We start from the raw sequence: 21,018 nt of genomic DNA, 5'->3' as shown, positions 1-21,018 counted from the left end.
CAGCAAAGCACGAAGCTGAAAACACCAGCCTGAAGATGACGAATGGGACTTCGTCGAAACGTCGCCAAGACACTTCCAATTTTACGCGGGAGAAAACCCGAACAACCAAAGACCTAATATATATATATATATATATATATATATATATATATATATATATATATATGTCTTTAATAATTTTGAATATAGGAATCCCAGGTATGGACATTTAAAGTCAATCAGATAAAAATAAAGAGCTCTGGGATGTAAGATAAAAGGCTTTTTTTTTTATTAACTGCTGAGCTTTCGTTAACAACCTGTTAACATCATCAGAGCAAAGGGCTAAATGAGAAGGGGGAGCATGTGCATAAATTTATATAACAGTTAAAAAACAGTTGAAGTGAGGCATGTGCACACATTGTGCCCAAGAAGCTCTTAAAGGCATAGAGCAATCAGTCTCAAGACCATTTTAAAAGTTGCAGCAATGTGTGCTGCTCGAAGCACGAAGCTGAAAACACCAGCCTGAAAATGACGAATGGGACTTCGTCGAAACGTCGCCAAGACACTTCCAATTTTACGCGGGAGAAAACCCAAACAACCAAAGACCTACATACAAACACCCGCGAAAACCTCAGAATATATATATGTATGTATGTATGTATGTATATATACACACACACACACAGAGATACATATATAGACATACATACACACACACACACACACAAACACACACAAACATTCATATATATACCTGGATCCCAAATGTGCTGATATTTCCAAAGCATTGCATGCTTATTCACCAACTCAGACTAAAAAAGGTATAGTCATTAAATGTTGACTTCCATATTTAAAAAGTTTATTTCACTCTGTGTCTCTTGGAATGACAATGTGGAAAGGAAAAGTGCTTTTGCATCAAACCAAGTTTAACAACTGCTTGGAAAATGAATCTGGCTTAGAATAACAAAAAAAAAAAAAAAAAGCAAAGGTTAGAACGGGAACTATCTGTGGTCTTAAAACAAGCTAGGTGACAGTTTAACCACAGCTTTCACATAATAATGAAAGTAAACCCTATGCAAATGGGTTCCAAGAAAAGCAGATGGGTTCCAAGAGAACAGGACCTGTGAGCTAGGGCTAGGCAAACTAACTTAGAAAGGGCAAAAGTAAATGGGAAACATGGGTTCTAAATTTATTAAATTTAGATTTTTTTCTAAATCTAAATGTAGTTCATTAATATCCCATTTTTACTATTTTTATGAATAACTCAAGGCAGCAAACCTCTAACACGCCTTCCTCTTACTATTTTCCCGACCACATCCCTGTGAGATGGGTTGGGCTAAGAGAGTCGCTCAAAGTCATCCAGCTGGTTTTCATACCTAAGGGGTATGTGTAGATGTTGAATATAAATTCTGACGAATATAGCCTGCTGAAGCTAAAATTGATGTATTTAATTTTAGAATGTATATTTAATTCCTACTGTGACATATGTAATTTGTCCCAAAGTCAAGGATTTGTTCTTCCAGTTGAATTAAAAACTATTAATAGAAACGTATACGTAAATATTATTTTTAAGACGACAATAATTTTCTTTAATCTGCCAAAAGACGGAAACAAAGAAACTTAAAAAGTAGCATTATGATCCAAACCAGACAAGTTCTAATTTCCCTTTTTTTTTCACAAACAGGAAGTAATATCAACCAGGATGTCCGTCTTGTTAACTCCCGGAAGCTAAAACCTACCTCTGTCCGAACTGCTATAAAGGTAGCAAAATGGCGCCCCTTAATTAAGAAACGAGAGTAGGAAGTGATGAACGGAAGTACAGATACAGGAAGTGGCTGTTATGACTGTACCGCGAATAGAAGAGAGTATCCTTATTACGATTTCCCCATATCCGGAAATACGTCGTTACAGTGGATTTAAGAGTTATCCCTTGGCAAGGGAGTGATTGACATCGTCTCGGGTCAGGGTAACTCTTCCGGGATTTAATCCTGGAGTTCCCCAGTTGCGATGTCCGAGATGGCGCTGGGAGCAGCTACCAGTGGAAACGGGGAGGGGGACCCTCCAGTTGATACCCCGTCGTAGTGAGTATTGATGGACATTTTCCTTTTAGACAGAGGGCTCCGCTGTCTCTCTAAATTGGAGGAAAGCAGCTCCGGATTTGTATCCGGTTATTGTGGCTCAATTCCACAGCGCCCCGTAGGGCTGACTTCTCGTGCTATAATAGATGTTCCCTCGCAGGTCCTCCCTGTCTCTCCTTTTTCCCGTCGAATTTGTCCTCTTAGATCAGGGGTAGTCAACCTTTTTATACCTACCGCCCACTTTTGTATCTCTGTTAGTAGTAAAATTTTCCAGTCACCCACTGGTTCCACAGTAATGGCGATTTATAAAGTAGGGTAGTAACTTTACTTTATAAAATTTATAAAGCAGAGTTACAGCAAGTTAAAGCATATAATAATAATTACTTACCAAATACTTTATGTCGTACTTTCACTAAGTTTGGCAGAATAAATCTTTATAAAACAACTTACTGTAGTTAAACCTATTTTTTTATTTATACTTTGCATACATAGAAGCATGAAGCCTGATGAAATTACATTTAATTAATTAAATTATTAATGAGATCCCTGAGGCTGATGCTGCAAAACTAAATATTGGATATCTGGCTCAATTTTTGTAAGGAACAAAAAGGTCTCCTCTTTCAGAAATATTCAGGCAGTTTCTTTCTTTGGTCATAATATGATTAAGAGCACTAAAGCCTGATTCCACAAGATATGAGGTAGGGAAAGGTATCAATAAACTGAATATCATTTTCCACATATTTGGATATAAGACAGGCATTTTTTTTACTTTGCCATAGGTTTTCATATCCACCACTATCGAATTTATGTTTACTTTTTTCATCATATCTAATTTCTAACAGTGCTTCTTGGCAAGTTGTATCAGCCTCTTCAATATTTGCAGTAAAAGGATTTTTCATCCAGTCATACACCTTCAATTTCAAAATATCTTCAAATTGTTTTTCCATGTCCAATTTAAGTTCATTGAGGAGGCTACTGAATCTGTCAATATCCTCTGGAGTTACATCATCTTTTATAGATGATAATTCAGGAAACTGATGAAATTCTCTCTTTAATAGATTATAACTAAGTAGTTCAAGTTTGTCAATAAATAATGACACAATACTTTGGCAACCTATAAGAGTTTTATTAGCTTCTTGAAGCTGCAAATTGACATCATGAAATCTCTTGAAAATATCCGCCAAATAAAAGGCATCATTCTTTACTGTTTTTAACTGTTCACACAGATTGGTCTCATTATTAATTTCAAAAAATTGTATGACACTATCATATAATGCTACAAAACGAGCCAAAGATGTACCCTTTAACAGCCAACAAACTTCTGTGTGTGCAAAAGTAACGTAATAAAATCTTCATTATTGTCCTGGCAAAGCTGTCAAAATATTCTATCATTTTTTGCATTGGATTTGATCTTGTTTATGGCTCAAATTATTATAGTTAATGATGAATGGAGACTTGTACTTAGATATTTTCCTACAAGATGTTGTCTGTGCACCACATAATGAATATATAAAACATTTAAATAAGCAACAAATAAGCCACAAATCCACAATAGCGACCTACCATTGATGGTGCTCCATCAGTAGCGCATGCAACAATATTATTCAAATATTATTTGTATTATTTTTTGTAAAGTATGATTTCACAGTATTAAATATAGATAATCCTCTTGTATCTGTAATGAGATTTATTGCAAATAGCATTTCTTCTGGTAATGTATTGTTTTCATCAAAATAACGTACATATGCCATTAATAAAGCATTATTATCTGCAATGGTAGACTCGTCCAATTGCATGGAAAATGAAAAGTTTTGGAGAATACTTATCAGGTTTTTTTCAACATTAACTGCCATTTCTTCAATTTGTCGCTTTACTGTGCTATCGCTTAGGGGCAACGTTTTTAAAATTTCAGGTATATCCTGATGCATTACTGTTGAGATAAATTCTTTTATAGAGGGTATTATTACAGTTTCTCCAATATTATAGCTTTTACCACTTTTTGCAATTAATTGTGAAATGCGATAAGTGGTAATTAATCCATCTTCGTTCGCTGCATGTTGTTTCTTAAATGATGCAACGATTGTTGAATGATTTTGAAATTTTTTATATATTTCCTGAAAATATTCAATGGGCTTGTCCTTATCATTTGGATGCTTTGTAGAAAGATGTTCTTTCAATCGACTTGGCTTCATTGCCTCATTGGATAATGTTTTATGGATGTTGTTTATTTACAACAGATTCTATGAAACCCATCTTCAGATACTCTGGCAAATAGACACGAGCGTATTTCTTTTTTTGAGACATGGACTCACAATATTTTGTTTGAAGCTGTAGGCAAGTGCTCACTCTCACAAATCTAACTGCGTACTGACCAGTGCAACCGCAAACAAAAGAGCCTGCGCCGTGTATCATCGTCTGCGCATGCCTCTCGCGCATTGTGGATTGGGTTTTGGGGGTGCCGGCTACCAGCTCTGCTTGTCTGTTACAGCTGGGTGGTGTGGGGGGAGATGCGCGAGCTATTCTAAGATGAGGCTCTTTTGTTTGCGGTCCCACTATAGCGCCATTTAGTTTCACTTACATAATGTGAACTAAACTTATGCGCGGGCAATACAAATAGTTTATTTTCAGAAATTTAAATTGTCATGGGGAATTTTATGAAAACCTAATGAAAATGTTTTTAAATAATGCTATGGAAATTTTTTTAAAAGTCAATTAAATTAAAAAAAAGGAAAGTGCTTCAGTATCGGACGAAACCCCTACCGCCCACCATGAAAGCTGGAACACCCACTAGTGGGTGGTAGGGACCAGGTTGACTACCACTGTCTTAGATATTCATTGAACGGTCAAGTGGTTGGAGGAAGGCTGCCCTTTTTATCTTCCTGAATCCTTAGTGGTCAAAGAGTGGCAAAAGTAATGTGGCTTCTTTTAAAAACAGATCTGAACATACTGGTCGGATTCTACTAGGTAGATTTAGAGTGTGTGTGTGTGTGTGTGTGTATGTATGTGTGTGTGTGTGTATATATATATATAATAAATTGTTAAAATGAAGAAAGATTGGGGTGATTTGGAGCAGGTACTTTGTAGAAAAAGCTGAACTTCTGATCAGATAGTAAAATAGGTAGGAGGGAAATAGCCCTAGACTTTCTATTGACCTGATTAATTGCTCAATGGATTGATTCCATTGCATGCATATCCCACTGCTTCCAAATGATTCCACCTTTATTATACTATCTAGAAGAGGTAGGGTTCTGTTTCTCTTCAACCTTCTAGCTAAAAAAATATTTTAATTCATTTGTTCTAAGAATATGATAAGATCTTAGGATTTATTTAAAAATCAGAAAAGGGTAACAATTTAACAGAACAGCTATTGGCTGGAGGAATGTAGAAGTGATATCATAATCATCGGTGACAGTGTGCCTTCATTTTTTCTTCAGTATTAGTGTTTAAATTACACTTTTAGTGCTTAAGTTACATTAAGTTACATTTTTATAAAACTAACACAGTAGATGGAATGATTTTTTTTCTGTAAGTAATCATTGAAAGGCTGTTGACAATACTCTAACTTTTGGAATTTAGAAGAAATCCCCATTAAAGTACAATAATATTGATTATACTCATAAAATCAAAATATTTATTTGAAAGTTAATAGTTTAAGGTATTTAAATATGTTCAGTGTGCAAACTAGTTATAAGAGCAATGGATTATATGTATTTTTCTTTTTAAGTATTACAGATTGTGTACGTCAACCAGTTCAAACGACTGGGCTGGATGGAAAAAAAGTTTTGAAATTACTTCCAGTTTCTAAACCTTTAAATAACTTGAAGAATCTGGTTCAGTCTTCAGTCGTGTCTCATGATGTTAAAAGAAATATTTCACTATCTGTTCATGATTATGTGAAGACTTCATTTAAAAATACAATTACATCTCCTGCTGCTAAAATCTCTGAATTAAAGACTGTTGCAGCCAATCGTTTAATTTTACTGAAGCCTTTAAATCAACAAGAAAAAGTTAATGTAACTTTTGTTGTAAAACAAAATCCAATTACATCAACAGTTTCTGGCATTCAGAGTAGTTATTCAGCTGATAGATCATCCTTACAGAAATCTGTTGCTCCAGTTTGTTCAGACACAAGCACAGCAATTGTGAAAATAGAAAATACTCCACTTTCTATGAAACCTCCAATGTTACCTTCTGGCCATGCCAAAGTTAAAACTCTTCCAGTTTCTGTTTTACCACCAATAATTCAGGAGAAAATCCTGGCTACAGTTCCAGCCTCAAATGCTTCAGGGAAGGGTGAGATTATCAATGCACCAACTGTTACCTTTGTATCACCAGTAAATACAGTGAAAATGCCTGATTCCAAATCATTGGAAACCAAATATCCAAAACCAGTGGAAGAAGTATCCAGTTCTTTAATACCGGCAACACCACAAAAGGTTAACAATAACTCTGCTGTAGAAGTATCAACCTCTGGTAGCATGGAAGATAAGACAAATCCTATCAAATGGGTTGTTCATGAAAATCCACAGTCATCAACATCTTACCTTGTCCCTGTAAAATCATCTAACAAGATGGCATCTAAGCTCTTAAAAACATTGGCCGATATGAAAAATACCAAAAACAATTCTACCAGTATTTTGCCTATTTGTCCTAGCAGCTTCTATGAAAGTCATGCAAAAACGCCTTCTACAAAAGACAGTTCTCTAGTAATGTGCAATGGAAAGGTATATTTACTGGCTAAAAAAGGTAATATTTTATCAACGCTCAAGCCTAGCAAGCAAGAAAGCACAAATGTCAGAAAACAAACATCAGAATCAATTAGTTCAGTTACAGATAATACCATGACCAATCAGGTTATCAATATTGTATTATCAAAAAATAAAAGGATTGCATCTAATGTAAAAGAACCTAAATTTAGTGACAATTCGATACCGTATCTAGAATCTGAAGTAAATAAAGATTTTAAAGCAGAATCGACACCTGCCTCACCGCATTGCAGTCTTCAAATAAGCAGCATCAGCCAACATGAAGCATCCTCCTCAAGGAGGAATGTTTCTGTTGGGATAAATGTTGCTCAGAAATATGTCACAAAAGAAAGCACATACAATACTGCACAGAAAGATCTTTCTTTTAAAGCAGCTGCTGATCCTACATCACCAACTTTGGTACATCGTGCAGTTAAAGAGGAAGAACAACAGGTAATTCTTCATATCAAATTGTATTTATATTATTGGATATTTATATCATTGGGATCATGCTCATATCTTCCAATATGATTGGTGGAAATGGAAATGTGGAAATTTTTTGGTAATAACTTCTTCCTTGAGGAATAATTTGCTGAAGGATGTTGGCACAACTTTCTTCCATTTTTGAATAGGCCTCACAATTTTAGATGGTCAGTTGATCTTTTTTAATAAATAGATGCTTCTATTTTATAAGATATGATTTTATATTCAGTATTTGCAAATTTATTCTCTTGTAAATCACCTTAAGGAATAAAATGATTGTAATGAGTAATGCTTACTATTTTAGGTTAAAATAACTTCAGGAATGCCAATTTGGATGAAACATATCCAAGAACAACAGAAAAAACAGTATCTTCAGTTGAGAAAGAAATTTGGTCTTTTTAAAGAAGAGAGAGTTTATCTTAGGAGAGCTTCATCAGTTCCATCTAAAAGCACAGATGCATCTGTATTTTCCAAAAGTGTACAAATGAATGACATTGATAATGTGTTGTCTATGCCTATGAAAAGTGAAACTGAAAAAGAAGAAACGGTATGTAGAATATTACATTTATGATTAATATTCTTTGATATTCATCCTTATTCATAACTACTAGAAATAATAAAGCCTGTCACAATGATTGGCTGAATTACTGTGATATCATTAAATGTTTATAGATTCATTTTATTACAAAAAATTGTGTTTTTCAAGAGGAGTATTAAAATAACATCAAGGTATATGTCCTATTTTTATAGCTTTTGATATGTTTATGTTATTTTTAGTGTTTTGTAATTCAAAAAGGAGGAGATATATTGTATTAAGTGAAGCAATTTGAGTACTTTAACTTTTGAACATGAAATAATGTCCCGCTACTTGTTTTTCTTTCATGAGAAGTGATAAATGTTTTGTGAAACATTTAATATATCACAGTTTTATAAGCCAATGTAGTCATGCCTTAAAAGAAAAACAGTTTTAGGGAATGATGTGCTTATCCCTCCCGTTCCTAATAGGTTCTTTCAAGGACTTCCTCCCAGCACAAGCAGTAGTGGAAGTAAATCTAAACCAGTGGACTTTTTTTTTTTTTAATTGAAAATTTTTAGATATTTTTACAAAAAGCAAAACAAAAAACAAAAAAAAACAACCCTAACCCACCCACCCCAACCCTCCCTCTCCATCCCCCCCGATCTTCCCAGAGCTGAATATAGGCTTAATTAAAAAATTTTAGAATCTTAAAAAAATTGAAAAAATATAAATCATAAATATATCTAAATACCTTACATAAACAATTTATAAAGTAATTAACAATAAAATATATATAAAAAAAGCATACATATTAAAAGAAAAAAGTACTTGAAAGAAAAAAAGATAACAAAAAAAGAAAAAGAAAAGAGAAAGAAGAAAAGAGATATAAAAAAGTACAATCTATAAAATATTAAAATTTATATACAAGTTATTAGAAAGCTAAATGATATTTTTTTATATCCAATTTATATTGTATAAAATTTATCCATTTTTCCCATACCACAAAGAATTTCTCTTGCGATTGCTCCTTTAAGAAAGCCGAAATCTTTGCCATTTCCGCCAAATAAGAAACTTTAAAAAACCACTCTTGCAAGGTAGGCAAAGATTCCTTCTTCCAATATTGCCCTACTAACAGCCTAGCGGCCGTAATCAAATTTAACATCAATATAACTTCCTTAGCATCACAATCAGTAACAATACCTAACAAAAACAATTGTGGGGTAAATTTTACCCTCTTTCTAAAAATTCTTTGAATATTCCACCATATCTTAATCCAAAAGACTTTTATATTTTTACACGACCACCAAATATGATAATAAGTAGCATCCAAACAACCACATCTCCAACATTTAGGCTGTAAGTCAGGATACATACGAGACATTTTTTGTGGATCAAGGTGCCATCTGTAAAACATTTTGTAAAAATTCTCCCTTAAGTTCTGGGCTTGTGTAAATTTAACATTCCTCACCCAGATGGTTTCCCAGGTATCTAGTAGAACTGGTTCACCAAAATTTTGTGCCCATTTAATCATACATTCTTTAATTAGTTCTGATTCTGAGTCCAGTTCTACTAGCACCCCATAAATTCTCTTAATGTGAGTTCGCCTTTGATCTTTTACTTGTTTAAAAAGATTTTCATCTTCTCTGAGCAGACCCACATTACGATCTATCTTCCATCTATCAGCTATTTGTCTATACTGAAACCATGAATATATAATATTTTCATGTGCTAAGTCTTCCAAAGATTTTAACTGCCAATTTTTACCATCTCACCTGAGTAATTGCGCATAAGAAACACTATCCATCTTAACTCCTCTTCTTATCCCCTCTATCACATGCCAAGGTATAGCCCATAATGGTATTTTAAACTCACTTTTATAATATTTCCTCCAAACCCGAAGTAAAGAAATCCTTATAATATGAGATTTAAAAACCCGATCCACTTTTTTATTAAAAATTAGATAGGCATGCCATCCAAAAAGTAAATCCCAACCCTCCAAATAGAGTATTTCTACATTTGTTAAATCAACCCAATCACTAATTAGTGTTAAAGCCACAGCATCATAATATAATTTCAGATTCGGTACCTTGAGTCCACCTCTCTCACGGAAGTCTTGCATAATTTTAAGCTTTACCCTTGGTTTTTTCCCTGCCCAAATAAATTTGTTGATACCTTTCTGCCATTCATTTAAATTAACCTCATTCTTTAAAATAGGTAACATTTGAAATAAAAAGAGAAATTTTGGCAGGACATTCATTTTAATCACTGCAATTCTTCCCATAAGAGATAACTGTAACTTCTCCCAATTTTTCAAATCTTTTTGTACCCTGACCCACAGCCTTTCATAATTGTTTTTATACAATTTTACATTAGAAACAGATAGGGTAACCCCCAGATATTTTATCTTATCAACAACTTCAAAGTCTGTCAGATTAACCAAAATCTGCTTATCCAAATTAGTCATGTTTTTAGATAATATTTTAGTCTTATTATTATTAATTTTAAAACCCGAAACCCGTCCATATTGGTAAATCAGTTGTAATAAATTTACTACAGAATAGGTAGGTTGAGACAAAGTAACCACCAAGTCATCTGCAAAAGCTCTTAATTTATATTCTTTTTTGTTAATTTCTATTCCTTTTATTTCCTGCGACTCTCGAATTTTGATCAGCAAAATTTCCAGAGTTAAAACAAACAGTAACGGTGACAATGGACATCCCTGTCTTGTACCTTTTTCTATTGTAAAAACCTCTGACAAACCCCCATTAACAATAAGTTGTGCCGTTTGTTTTTGATATATAGCACCAAAAGCTTGTGATATTTTTTCTCCAAAATTCATTTCCTCAATTAATCTTAACATAAACTGCCAATTCAATTGATCAAAAGCTTTTTCAGCATCTAAAAATATCAGCCCTGCGGAAATTTGGTTATTCTTATCTAAATATTCTAGTAAATTAATAATTTGTCTAACATTATTCTTCATATACCTACCAGTTATAAAACCCAATTGGTCCTTATGTATAAGCTGATGCAAAACCCTCATAAGCCTATTAGCTAAAATTTTTGCAAAAATCTTATAATCTACATTTAAAAGAGATATGGGCCTATAATTCTTCGGTAAAGTGAGATCTTGATCCTCTTTTGGAATCAAAGATATAAAAGCTCTACGCCATGACAGAGGAATCTCTGAGCCCTGTAGTATATTATTAAAAAGCTCACATAAAGGTTGAATCATCTCTTCTACCAAGGTTTTATAATAAATGGATGTCAAACCATCCGTACCCGGTGCTTTACCTAATTTTAATTGCTTAATAACTGTCACAATTTCCTCATTGGTGATTAAACCATTAATTTCTTGTTGCTGATCTTCTGTTAATTTAGGGAAGTTGGCCTCACTTAAATAATTATTTATATCTAAAGTTTGTACATTAGTACTCTTGTATAATTTTTGATAGTAATCTAAAAAAGATTTCTTGATCAACTCCTTCTGATAAACTAATTTACCATTATAATTTATTTTATCTATAATTCTCTGTCTCTGTTTCTTTCTTAATTGATAAGCCAACCATCTCCCTGGTTTATTAGCATTGCAAAATGTATTTTGTTTCATAAACAATAAATTAGTTGCGGTTTGATCCGCCATCAACATATTAAATTGTGTTTTTAACAACTTTATAGATTCTTTAACCTTTTCATCTGTAGGATTTAAAATCAAAGACTTTTCTTTTAATTTAATCTCATCTTCCAGTTCCTTACGTTTCTGAATCTGCTTTTGTCTATAAACATTATTCATTTTTATCAAAATCCCACGCATGAAAGCTTTACCTGCATCCCATACCATTGATATTGAAGTTCCCTTATGCATATTTAAAGCAAAATAATCCTTTAAATGCTCCTTTAATTTTTGAACATTCTTTTCTTGTTTAAATAAGTTCTCATTCACCCTCCACGATCTCCTCTCCTCTTTTTCATCAGCCAACTCCATCCAAACTGGACTATGATCCGTCAATGACCTAGGAAAAATTTTTACATTCTTTACCCTGAAATATAAGTCAGTTGTAATCAAGAAAAAGTCAATTCTTGAGAAGGATTGATGTCTATCTGAAAAGAAGGTGAAGTCTCTCTCCTCTTGGTTACATTCACGCCAATAATCTCTCAGCTCCCAGTCCTCTTTCAAATCAAAAAAAGCTTTGGGTAATTTAGCCTGTTTGAAAAAAATAGAAAATCCTTTTTTATCCCTTTGTGTATCTAAAACACCATTCCAATCTCCCATTAATATCACAGATCTATAGTCCAACGAACTTAGTTTCTGATGTAGCAGTCTATAAAATTGTTCCTGTTGTTGGGTTTGGTGCGTACAATCCCACTATAAGTATTTTCTTACCATATAAACCAAGTTCAATCATAACATATCTTCCTTGAGGATCTGATTCTACCAAACAGACTGGTAAGTTTTGCTTAACATAGATAACTACACCCCCTTTTTTCCCAGGAGCAGAAGATAAAAAATGAGATCCCAAACGAGCATTGACTAAGTATTTTTGGTCTTTGGGTAAAATATGTGTTTCCTGCAAACAAATAATATCATTGTTATGTTGCTTTAAGTAATGAAAGATTTTCTTTCTCTTCTGAGGGGAGTTGAGGCCGTTAACATTCCAGGTCAGGAATTTTACCATCTCCCTTAACCAGAAGCCTGGAGAAGACTACCTGAAGGTCTGCCATTGAAGAATGTGTTGCAGAGCTCTTGGGTCTTGCTCCTCCCACCGGCAACGAGACACTTTCTTGAGGAGATTCTTTGACGTCTTTCTTTTGTTGTTCCTTTTCCTTACGTCTATGTGCAGCACGAGTCATTCTTTGCTCTTTGATCTCTGTTTGTCGAGACCATTCAACCTGTGACTTTCCAGCAACCATCAGACCTAATCCTTCAGACTGCCGTTCCACCTCTTTGCCCTCCAAAACTTTCTGAATCATGAGTGAAGATGAGCCTGCTCCCAGGACAGAATTATAAAACTCTTTTGCTTTAGTAACAGTATTAAGTCTGTAGCGTGTCCCCGCATGGCTCAAAACAATACCCATCGGAATCTCCCATCTGAATGGCATCAATCTTGTTTTTAGTTCATTAGCTAAAAAAGCAAAATCTTTTCTATTTCTTAAAATTTTAGATGGGATTTCCTTTAGAATGATGACATCTTGGGCAGCAATCTGGAACCTCTTATTATAAAAGGCTTGTATGATTTCATTACGCAGAGATCTCTTGGCAAAATAAATCACCACATCTCTTGGTAAATTCTTTTGCTTCGCAACCCAAGAGTTAACTCTGTAAATTTTTTCCACTTCTCTACGTAATCCATCTTTATCCCTATTCAAAACAAGAGCAAGATCATTAACCACCATCTCTATCAAATCTTGATTCATATCTTCTTTCAGACCCCTGATTCTCAGGGCATATTCCATTTCCCTGTACTGAGACATAAGAATATCATCTTGTGAAATTTCCATCTTTTTTTCCATATCTTCAAATTTATCTTCCAAGAGATCTACTTTATCTGCAACCTCTTCCACTCTGGAGTCAAGCTTCTTGACCACAGAAGCCAATCCTGATAAAGCTGTTACTATATCTTGCCTCAAAATAGTATTATTCTCCTCTAAGAGCTCCTTCATTTCCTTTCTGCTTTCAGATTTATTCTGTTCAAGAAGGTCCTTCATTTCCTCTCTACTTTCAGATTTATTCTGTCCAAGAAGGTCCTTCATTTCCTCTCTGATTTGGGATACAGCATTTCCCATTATATCTTTCATGTCTTGTACAGATAATACTGGCAAAGGAGGAGAAGGTGGAGGTGTAACTTTAGGTTGCTGTACTGATGGTGTAGCTTTAGATTGTTGTACTGGTAAAATTGCAGGAGAAGAAGCCACCTTAGAAACTGTAGAAGCTGGTTGCCTCTTTAAAACCATTTTTAAAAAATCTTATTCTCTCTTTCTTCCTTCTTAAAAAGAAAAAAAAAGTACTAAAATCCTCAAAGTTTGAAAAAAAAAAAGAAGCAAAGGAGAGTGCAAAAAAAGCTTCAAAGCCACCAGAGCACTTTCAGAAAAAAAAAGAAAAGCTTAAAAGAAAAGAACTATATAGTCCATTACGTTCCATTTATATCAATGCTTTCTTTCCGGAAAAAAAACAAAAAACAAAGGCACTTTCAAATCGCCATCTTACTTTCACTCTCCGCACCAGCAAAGACAAAAGAAAAAAAAATCAACATAGACTAAAAGAGAAATGAAACACTACAAGTAAAATCCTTTAAATAGCTCTGTCCGCTTTAAAAGTCACTCATCAGAACACTTTAAGCGCAGAGATGGTAGTGGCGTTTCACTTTGTTTCCGAGGAAACAAAAACAGCTGGGAGGCGGAGAGAACACGAACTCCGAGGGAACGCTCTTTCTACCCCCCCCCAAAAAACTCCAGGAGGGGTTAAGAGGTTCTACCTCTATTCGTGTAGTTCTCTACCCCTTCCCTTCGCCCGGGAAGGGGATTTCGAGCCGCGGGCCAGCTGATGTCCGCTGTGCTCCGCAGATCTAACGCCGTCCCAGGAGGACGACTACAATGTAGCCGCCATCATCGTCGCTAACCACCGGAAGTCCGACTTTTTGAAGTTACATACTGGTTTAGGGAAAAATGTTTCAGAAGGCTTTGAATTCAGTAGAGTTAGCGATTTTCCTGGTAAGCTTTCTAGCCCACTCTGTAATACACCTCCTTTTGACTCCTTCCAAAAGTGGACTTTCTAACGCAGGGGTTCTCAACCTTGGCAACTTTAAGACTTGTGGACTTCGACTCCCAGAATTCCTCAGCCAACTTTGCTGGCTGAGGAATTCTGGGAGTTGAAGTCCACAAGTCTTAAAGTTGCCAAGATTGAGAACCCCTGTTCTAACGTTAGAACATCCTCAAAGCAGAAGAAGAAAAATTGGGTTTTCAATCTTAGGAAGAAAAAGGGAGAAAAAAATGCCCCATGTTCCTTGAGACATTGTCCCCAAAGACAGTGAGTTTCATTCAGAATAGCTGTAGAGTGGTTTGCTTAATTTATATTGTCACAATAATATGCTATTCTTTGTTTTCTTTATTTACAGATAAAGAAACAAGGGGAAAAGATGAATATAAAGAGGAAGACAAAATCAATACCAGTTTTAGAAAATCCAAAGAAGAGAAAAAAAGATGTTACAACAATGCAGGACTCTGAGTGTAACAACTCCTATTCCGCAATGGAAAACTTGAATAATTCTTGCACGCGGGACTTATCCAAACAAGAGCAGTCGACTAGTTTTCTTCAGTGTTCCCATCAAGTCTCAAATCCTTGGGTTCACAACAACGAAGTGAACAGTGTTTTGAATTCTACTTCTAATTGCCATGAAAATGAAAATGAAACTGCTCTCAGTGAAGGTTCTTTCAGAAATGATGTTTTTCCTTTCAGCCCCCCAGACTTGGAAGAAACAATAAAAGATGAGAAAATAACAAGGCTTAAACTATTGCTGAGGGAACGAGAGGCAGCCTTGGAAGCAATGAGAAAAAAAATGCATCAGTGTTAACAAAGCTAATTTGCCAATTGCTGAAATGTTACCTGTTACCTGTTAACCTACCATAAATCTAATTTTCCTAATGTTTACATGGTATTAATATAATTAATTATATAATTATAATTCATATAAGTATGAACGAATGAACTCCAATTCCAAGACAAAGAAGTATGCAAATCTAGAATCTTATTGACAAGAATATAACTTGCTCAGAGATTTATTTAATTCATTATAATTTTTATAGTAAATACAATTTATATTCATGCTGATCTTAATCAGTAACCAGTTGAATTGTAGATAGAATTCTTCAGTTGAAAATGTTTTGAAAGCATATAACTAGCTTAATCCTGACAGAAATGTACTAGCTTAGATATTATTTAAAACACTCAGTGATTAATATTGATCTGTTATTTAAGTGAGTAAATTTGTTCCAAAACTCAAAATATTTCTTTTGGTCACTAAAGATCAGTAGGTCCTTTAGTTTTTCAAGAGATGAAATTTTGATCCTGACTTAAACAAGTAATATACTGAAAAATAATTAGAACAGTGAACTGTACTACAAAGTATAGTAATTTGCAGTAAGCTATACTCATGTTTAGATTTTTAATGAGCTACTTATAGCCTTTTCCCGGACATTCCAGTCACTATCTGCTTTCTCATTCATTTTTTTTATCCATTTCTTTATCTTCTAAATAATTATATGGTCAGTATTGTGGCTCCAGAGAAGCTCACAAGTAATCAGCTTGTTTGGGATTTGTTTTAGCTTCATAAAAATCTGGATTTGGTAGAATAAGTTGCTATTACAACAATATATCCTTCCCATATTTAATCTAGATGTTATCACCAGTTAATATATAGCCTATAATTTTCATGACCTTTTCTGTGAATCAGTTTAATTCATTAATTCTTTTCATTTGTGTTTCTCCGTTTCTATAATAAATATACAAACAGGAAAATCTCACTGGCTTATTCTTTAAAAGTATTACTCATTTGATTGGAATGTAATCCATGCTCATCTACTAACCTTAACTCTCAGTTTTTTTGTTGGTTTCTGTATGTTGTTGATGGAGCTATGTATAGTGTACCTGGACCTTTTTGAGATGCTAAAGGATAGGGTTGTCCTATGTTCAATTGTGTTGGATCATAACTTGATCAACTAGATTGTGTGTAATGGAGCCTTGACCTCTGGTTCTGTGAAAATGGTCTTGTATGTTTTCTTTGCCCTTCCCCCCTCACCAGAGCTTTAATGGGGGATTTTGCCAATTTGTCATTGCTGACACCATAGCTTTGAATTGTGGAGATTGTGGAGAAACTTGGCAAAAGTCAAGATGGTGTTTAACTAGCAAAGGCAGGAGATAGGGCATCTTGGGTGGCAATGACAATAGAGCCAATTTCACATTCATGATGCTGGGACTTTGGTGTCTGAGGTGCTGAGCGGCCTTGGGAAATATTGTATACTTTTGCCACCTCCTGGCCAAGGAGTTTTCTGGGATTCCAGGGTCCAACGAGGTCAGACACCTCATTTTTCTGCCAGAGTTTTCAGTGTCGTGACTTGTCATGGTCAGGTCATGCTTGATAGCTATGGGATTCTCTGGTGTCACTAACCACTGCAAGAAGACAGGTCTACTTTCAGTGACTGATGAACCCAGATGGGTTTCAGAGGGAGCTGGGGATTGTTCCCGACAGTGTGCTGCATGATTCATCTCAACCCTTCATTACCACTTGAAACAAGAGGACTGCTAAGGCTGTAGATTGGATTCCAATCCAATCCACCTAGGCAACCTTTCCCTTTTCATGGATCCATTACTCCTTGTGATAGGATCCCCTTTCATCCCTGTCACTCCCTGTGATTTACAGAAGAGTTGAGGGGAATTAAATGGAAGATGTCTAGAGCATCACTAGCACATGATAAGGGACTAACTTGTCCAAACATGGTTAGATCTGCACTTAAGACCTACCTTGGGGCAGTAAGCAACAATACTTCACTCTTATGTCTGCAGATAGCCATCTGGTAGTCCTATTTCAGATGATATGTGTCCTCTTGAGTAGAGCAAACTCAAACAGCCCCCTAAAAGACCACTCAGAATAATTTGCTCAGTATTACAGATAAAGTCACTCAAATTCATTCTCAGTTGCACGCTGGGCTGGTTGCAGGTCCTGGGGAGATGCATGGGGCTGGGTCTCGCCCTGTTACCTAGAAATAGTTTGTATTTGAAGGGCTTGGATAGGGTCTTTATGAATGTGAACTTGGCCATCTACTCTTTAGATCTATGACCCTCCTGGTTAACTAAAGCAGCCCGGGGGGGGGGGGTATGTAGATGGGTCTAACAATGATGCATTCTTTCTTAGGTATGGAAGTTGTAAATTTAATAAATAAACTGAACAAATTTTATTTAATGTCTTAATTCCCCCTTTTGGGGTAATTGTTAGCATAGAAGCTCTAGAGCAGGGCTTTTCAACCAGTGGTACGGGTACCACCTGTGGTACATAGGCAGGTGGTACACGACCATCCTAGAAAAGTAGTGGGGGAGGGGAATGAGCTGAAAAAGCCTGAGCGAAAGATGGCTGGAGCTGCAGGACTGTCAGGGCTCAGCAGAAGCGCCAGGATCAGCGCCAGGCTCCAGCTGGAGTTTGGCACTGATCCTGGTGCTTCTGAGCCCTGAAGAAGCACCAATCAGCTGGAAAGCAGCACTGATCCTGGCGCTTCTGCTGAGCCCAGAAGAAGCGCGATCAGCTGGAATGTTGCAGCATCTCCAAGGTCTTGTGATTTAGATTCAGATGCTTGCAACTGATTCATATTTATGACGGTCATAGTGTCCCAGGGTCATGTGAAGTGACCAAAATCTGCTGCAATCACCCATCAGACGGGCGGGGGAAACAAACACCCCACTCCCACTGCCAATCCTCAACAGAAATGCTCACAACAATGAAAACCTTGGGCGGGCAGGCAGGTGTCTTGCTCGGCTGTGGCTTGGGGGGCACTTTTTTCAGTGCCATTGTAACTTTGAACAGTTGTAAGCGAACTGTTGTAAGTCAAGGACTACCTGTACTTTATCACTTTTTTCCTTTTTTTTTTTTTGGTTATCAAATTTTTGACACCTTGCTAGGCGACTGGTGGTACTTGGATATTGCCATATCCTAAAAGTGGTACAATGGGTGAAAAGGTTGAAAAGCCCTGCTCTAGAGGCCCTGGATGAAATGGATTGTCTGGGCTGCTTTCAGTCAAAATTCAAGTCTTGGAATTGGACAGAAACAGTATTGGTCACATTTTTAAATGATCTCTTGCAAGGGCAAGATGGAGGTTATGCATCCATTCTCCCTCTGCTCAACCTCTCAGCAGCCTTTGATACCATCAACCATGGTATCTTTCTAAATCAACTCCAGGATTGGGGTAGGCAGCACTGTATTGTTTTGGTTCTCCTTTCTTCAGAATTAATATCATTGTTGATTGGAAATGGGAGAACTTGTTCTGAACCCCTACTATGGTAGGAATGGTGCCTCAGGATTTGGTGGACTCTTTGCTCCTATTTAAAATCTATGTAAAGCCATCAGGTGAGATCACCTGTCACCATGATATGCCGATAGTATCCAATTATATTTCATATAATTATCTCCTGGCAAATTAAATGTTGTTGATGTCCTATCCCAGTTCCTGGAGACCTTGGGAGCCTGTATGGGAAACAGCAGGCTTCGGCCGAACACCATCAATGCTGAATGGGTAAGGGGCCTTCTGGTTCTAGCATTTTGCCATCTTTGGTACTGGATGGGATTATACTGCCCAAGAAGACCTGGGGAGGTGGGGGTTCTAGCTTATGACACCTGCTTCAAGGAGCAGGCGGCAGTTGTGGTTAAGTGGGCCTTTGTACAGTTGTGTGGTGTGTGCCAATTATGCCCATTATTAGATTGGGAGACCCTGGTCATGGTCACTCATACCATATTCACCTTCCAGGTGGACTATTGTAATGCACTTTACATAGGCTGCCCCTGAAGAGTATTCAGAAACTTCAGCTGGTGGAAAACATTTTTGGTGTGGGCACTTAGGTGTGTTCCTAGATCATCACATAAGCTGCATTGGTTGCCAATTTCCTTCCAGATCCAATTCAAGATTTGACCTTCAGAGCCCTTCACTGCTTGGGCAGGTTATTTGAGGGACTGCCTCTTCACAATTATATCTGCCCATGCCATGAAGTGTGGCATAATAGGTACACTGCAGTTCTATCTGTTAAGGAGTTACATTTGGCAGGACCTAGGAGACAGGCCTTTTCTGCCATGCTACCCTTTTTGTGGAACATCATTCTCCCCACACTGAGACTGGTTGGTAACCACGGTTGTCAACTTTCTGCTAACCCCTCAATATGTGGCTACATCAACAGTCTTGGGAATCTCAGGGAAATGGAGAATAGGTCAGATGGTTATACTGCAATACTAAAGATGCTCATTTCTAATATTTTTTAATAATGTTGATAGTTTTGTAAAATTATGGAATGTTTTTAAATGTTTCTTTTTTTATGGGTAACTATATAAATGTGAATGAATGAGCACAAAGGCTTATAAATGATAAATATCCACAAATGCATTTATCATTTCAGCAGCATCTGATTTTATCTTCAAAAACGTTACTTGTGTTTGGTTTAAGTATTGATCACATTGTCTAAATATGATTCCTAATCTGAGGTATTCTTCTAGTTTACTTAAATAAATAATATTGGATTCTATATACCTGGAGTTGGTTTTGTCTTAGATATCCTAACAACAAAGAGAAACAACTTCATTTGCAAAGAGACAAGCTGAAGAAAGAATAAGAAAAACTCAGCAGGTTTGTATAACGTTACTCAGCAAAGAGCGCCAAAGAAGAGATTACTGGTAGTCCACATTTAAGAATGTTGAGACCAAAAACTCCATCATTAAGCAACATGGTGGTAAATTGAAAAACCACAGAACTGTGCTGCTTAGCTATGGTAATTCTGGCTGCCATTGTTAAAAGAGGATGTGAGTCATTAAGGACATCACATGACACTGACTTCCAAATTCCTGCCCTCTTCCCACCAACTTTGCTTGTGAGAAAGCAGCAGGAAAGATCACAAATTGTGATCACATGATCACGGGGACACTGCAACATCCATCCACTCCAACATTTAGTCATAGCTGCTGATTCAACATTGTTAAGTCTGGATAGACACTGAATGAGTGGTTAAACAAGGACCGCCTGTATTATTTATGACAGAAAAACTAACCTAGGAATATCTAAGAGATTAAACTTTCTGCAAAGAAGAATATATCTACTCTTAAAGGCCCAGAAATAAGAGAAATGAGCTGTAGAGAATCTACTGAAGTATTGAACATGAGTCAAATTTTACCCAAATGTTCATATAATGTCACCCCAGATTATATAAGATAATGTTAAGTGAGCATCGTTCCTTTTGTTACTGTTTATGTTATCTAAAATAGCCTACTTCTTCACTTGGTCAATTTATAGGATGGTGATGTCTTATGACTCTAGCTTTTCAAGTCCATTTATACAACATATATACTGGCTATCACTGTTTTAGAGGCAGCTGCCAATACTTAATTTTAATATTTCTATGACTACCAATGTAAAGTAAATATGTATTTGTTTTGATTCTACTAAAATCCCTTTTTATATTTCCAAAATTTTCATT

At 36.0% G+C, this 21,018-nt stretch overlaps 1 protein-coding gene across 1 annotated transcript; it reads left to right on the top strand.

Annotated features, from left to right (window-relative positions):
- The first annotated feature begins 1,733 nt into the window (after positions 1–1,733).
- Positions 1,734–16,302, top strand: LRIF1 (ligand dependent nuclear receptor interacting factor 1). Its single transcript, XM_039319116.1, has 4 exons — positions 1,734–2,060; positions 5,782–7,255; positions 7,590–7,832; positions 14,915–16,302. The coding sequence occupies exons 1-4, from the start codon at positions 1,987–1,989 to the stop codon at positions 15,368–15,370; spliced, it is 2,247 nt and encodes a 748-aa protein (XP_039175050.1). The 5' UTR covers positions 1,734–1,986; the 3' UTR covers positions 15,371–16,302.
- The last annotated feature ends 4,716 nt before the right edge of the window (positions 16,303–21,018 follow it).

The sequence above is a fragment of the Crotalus tigris genome, unplaced genomic scaffold (genome assembly GCF_016545835.1).
Source record: "Crotalus tigris isolate CLP2741 ecotype Arizona unplaced genomic scaffold, ASM1654583v1 scf7180000022411.5474196:2289641, whole genome shotgun sequence".
In the NCBI taxonomy this organism is placed as follows: Eukaryota; Metazoa; Chordata; class Lepidosauria; order Squamata; family Viperidae; genus Crotalus; species Crotalus tigris.
Note: the sequence above shows the minus strand (reverse complement) of the source record. Positions and strands in the feature narration are given on the sequence as shown.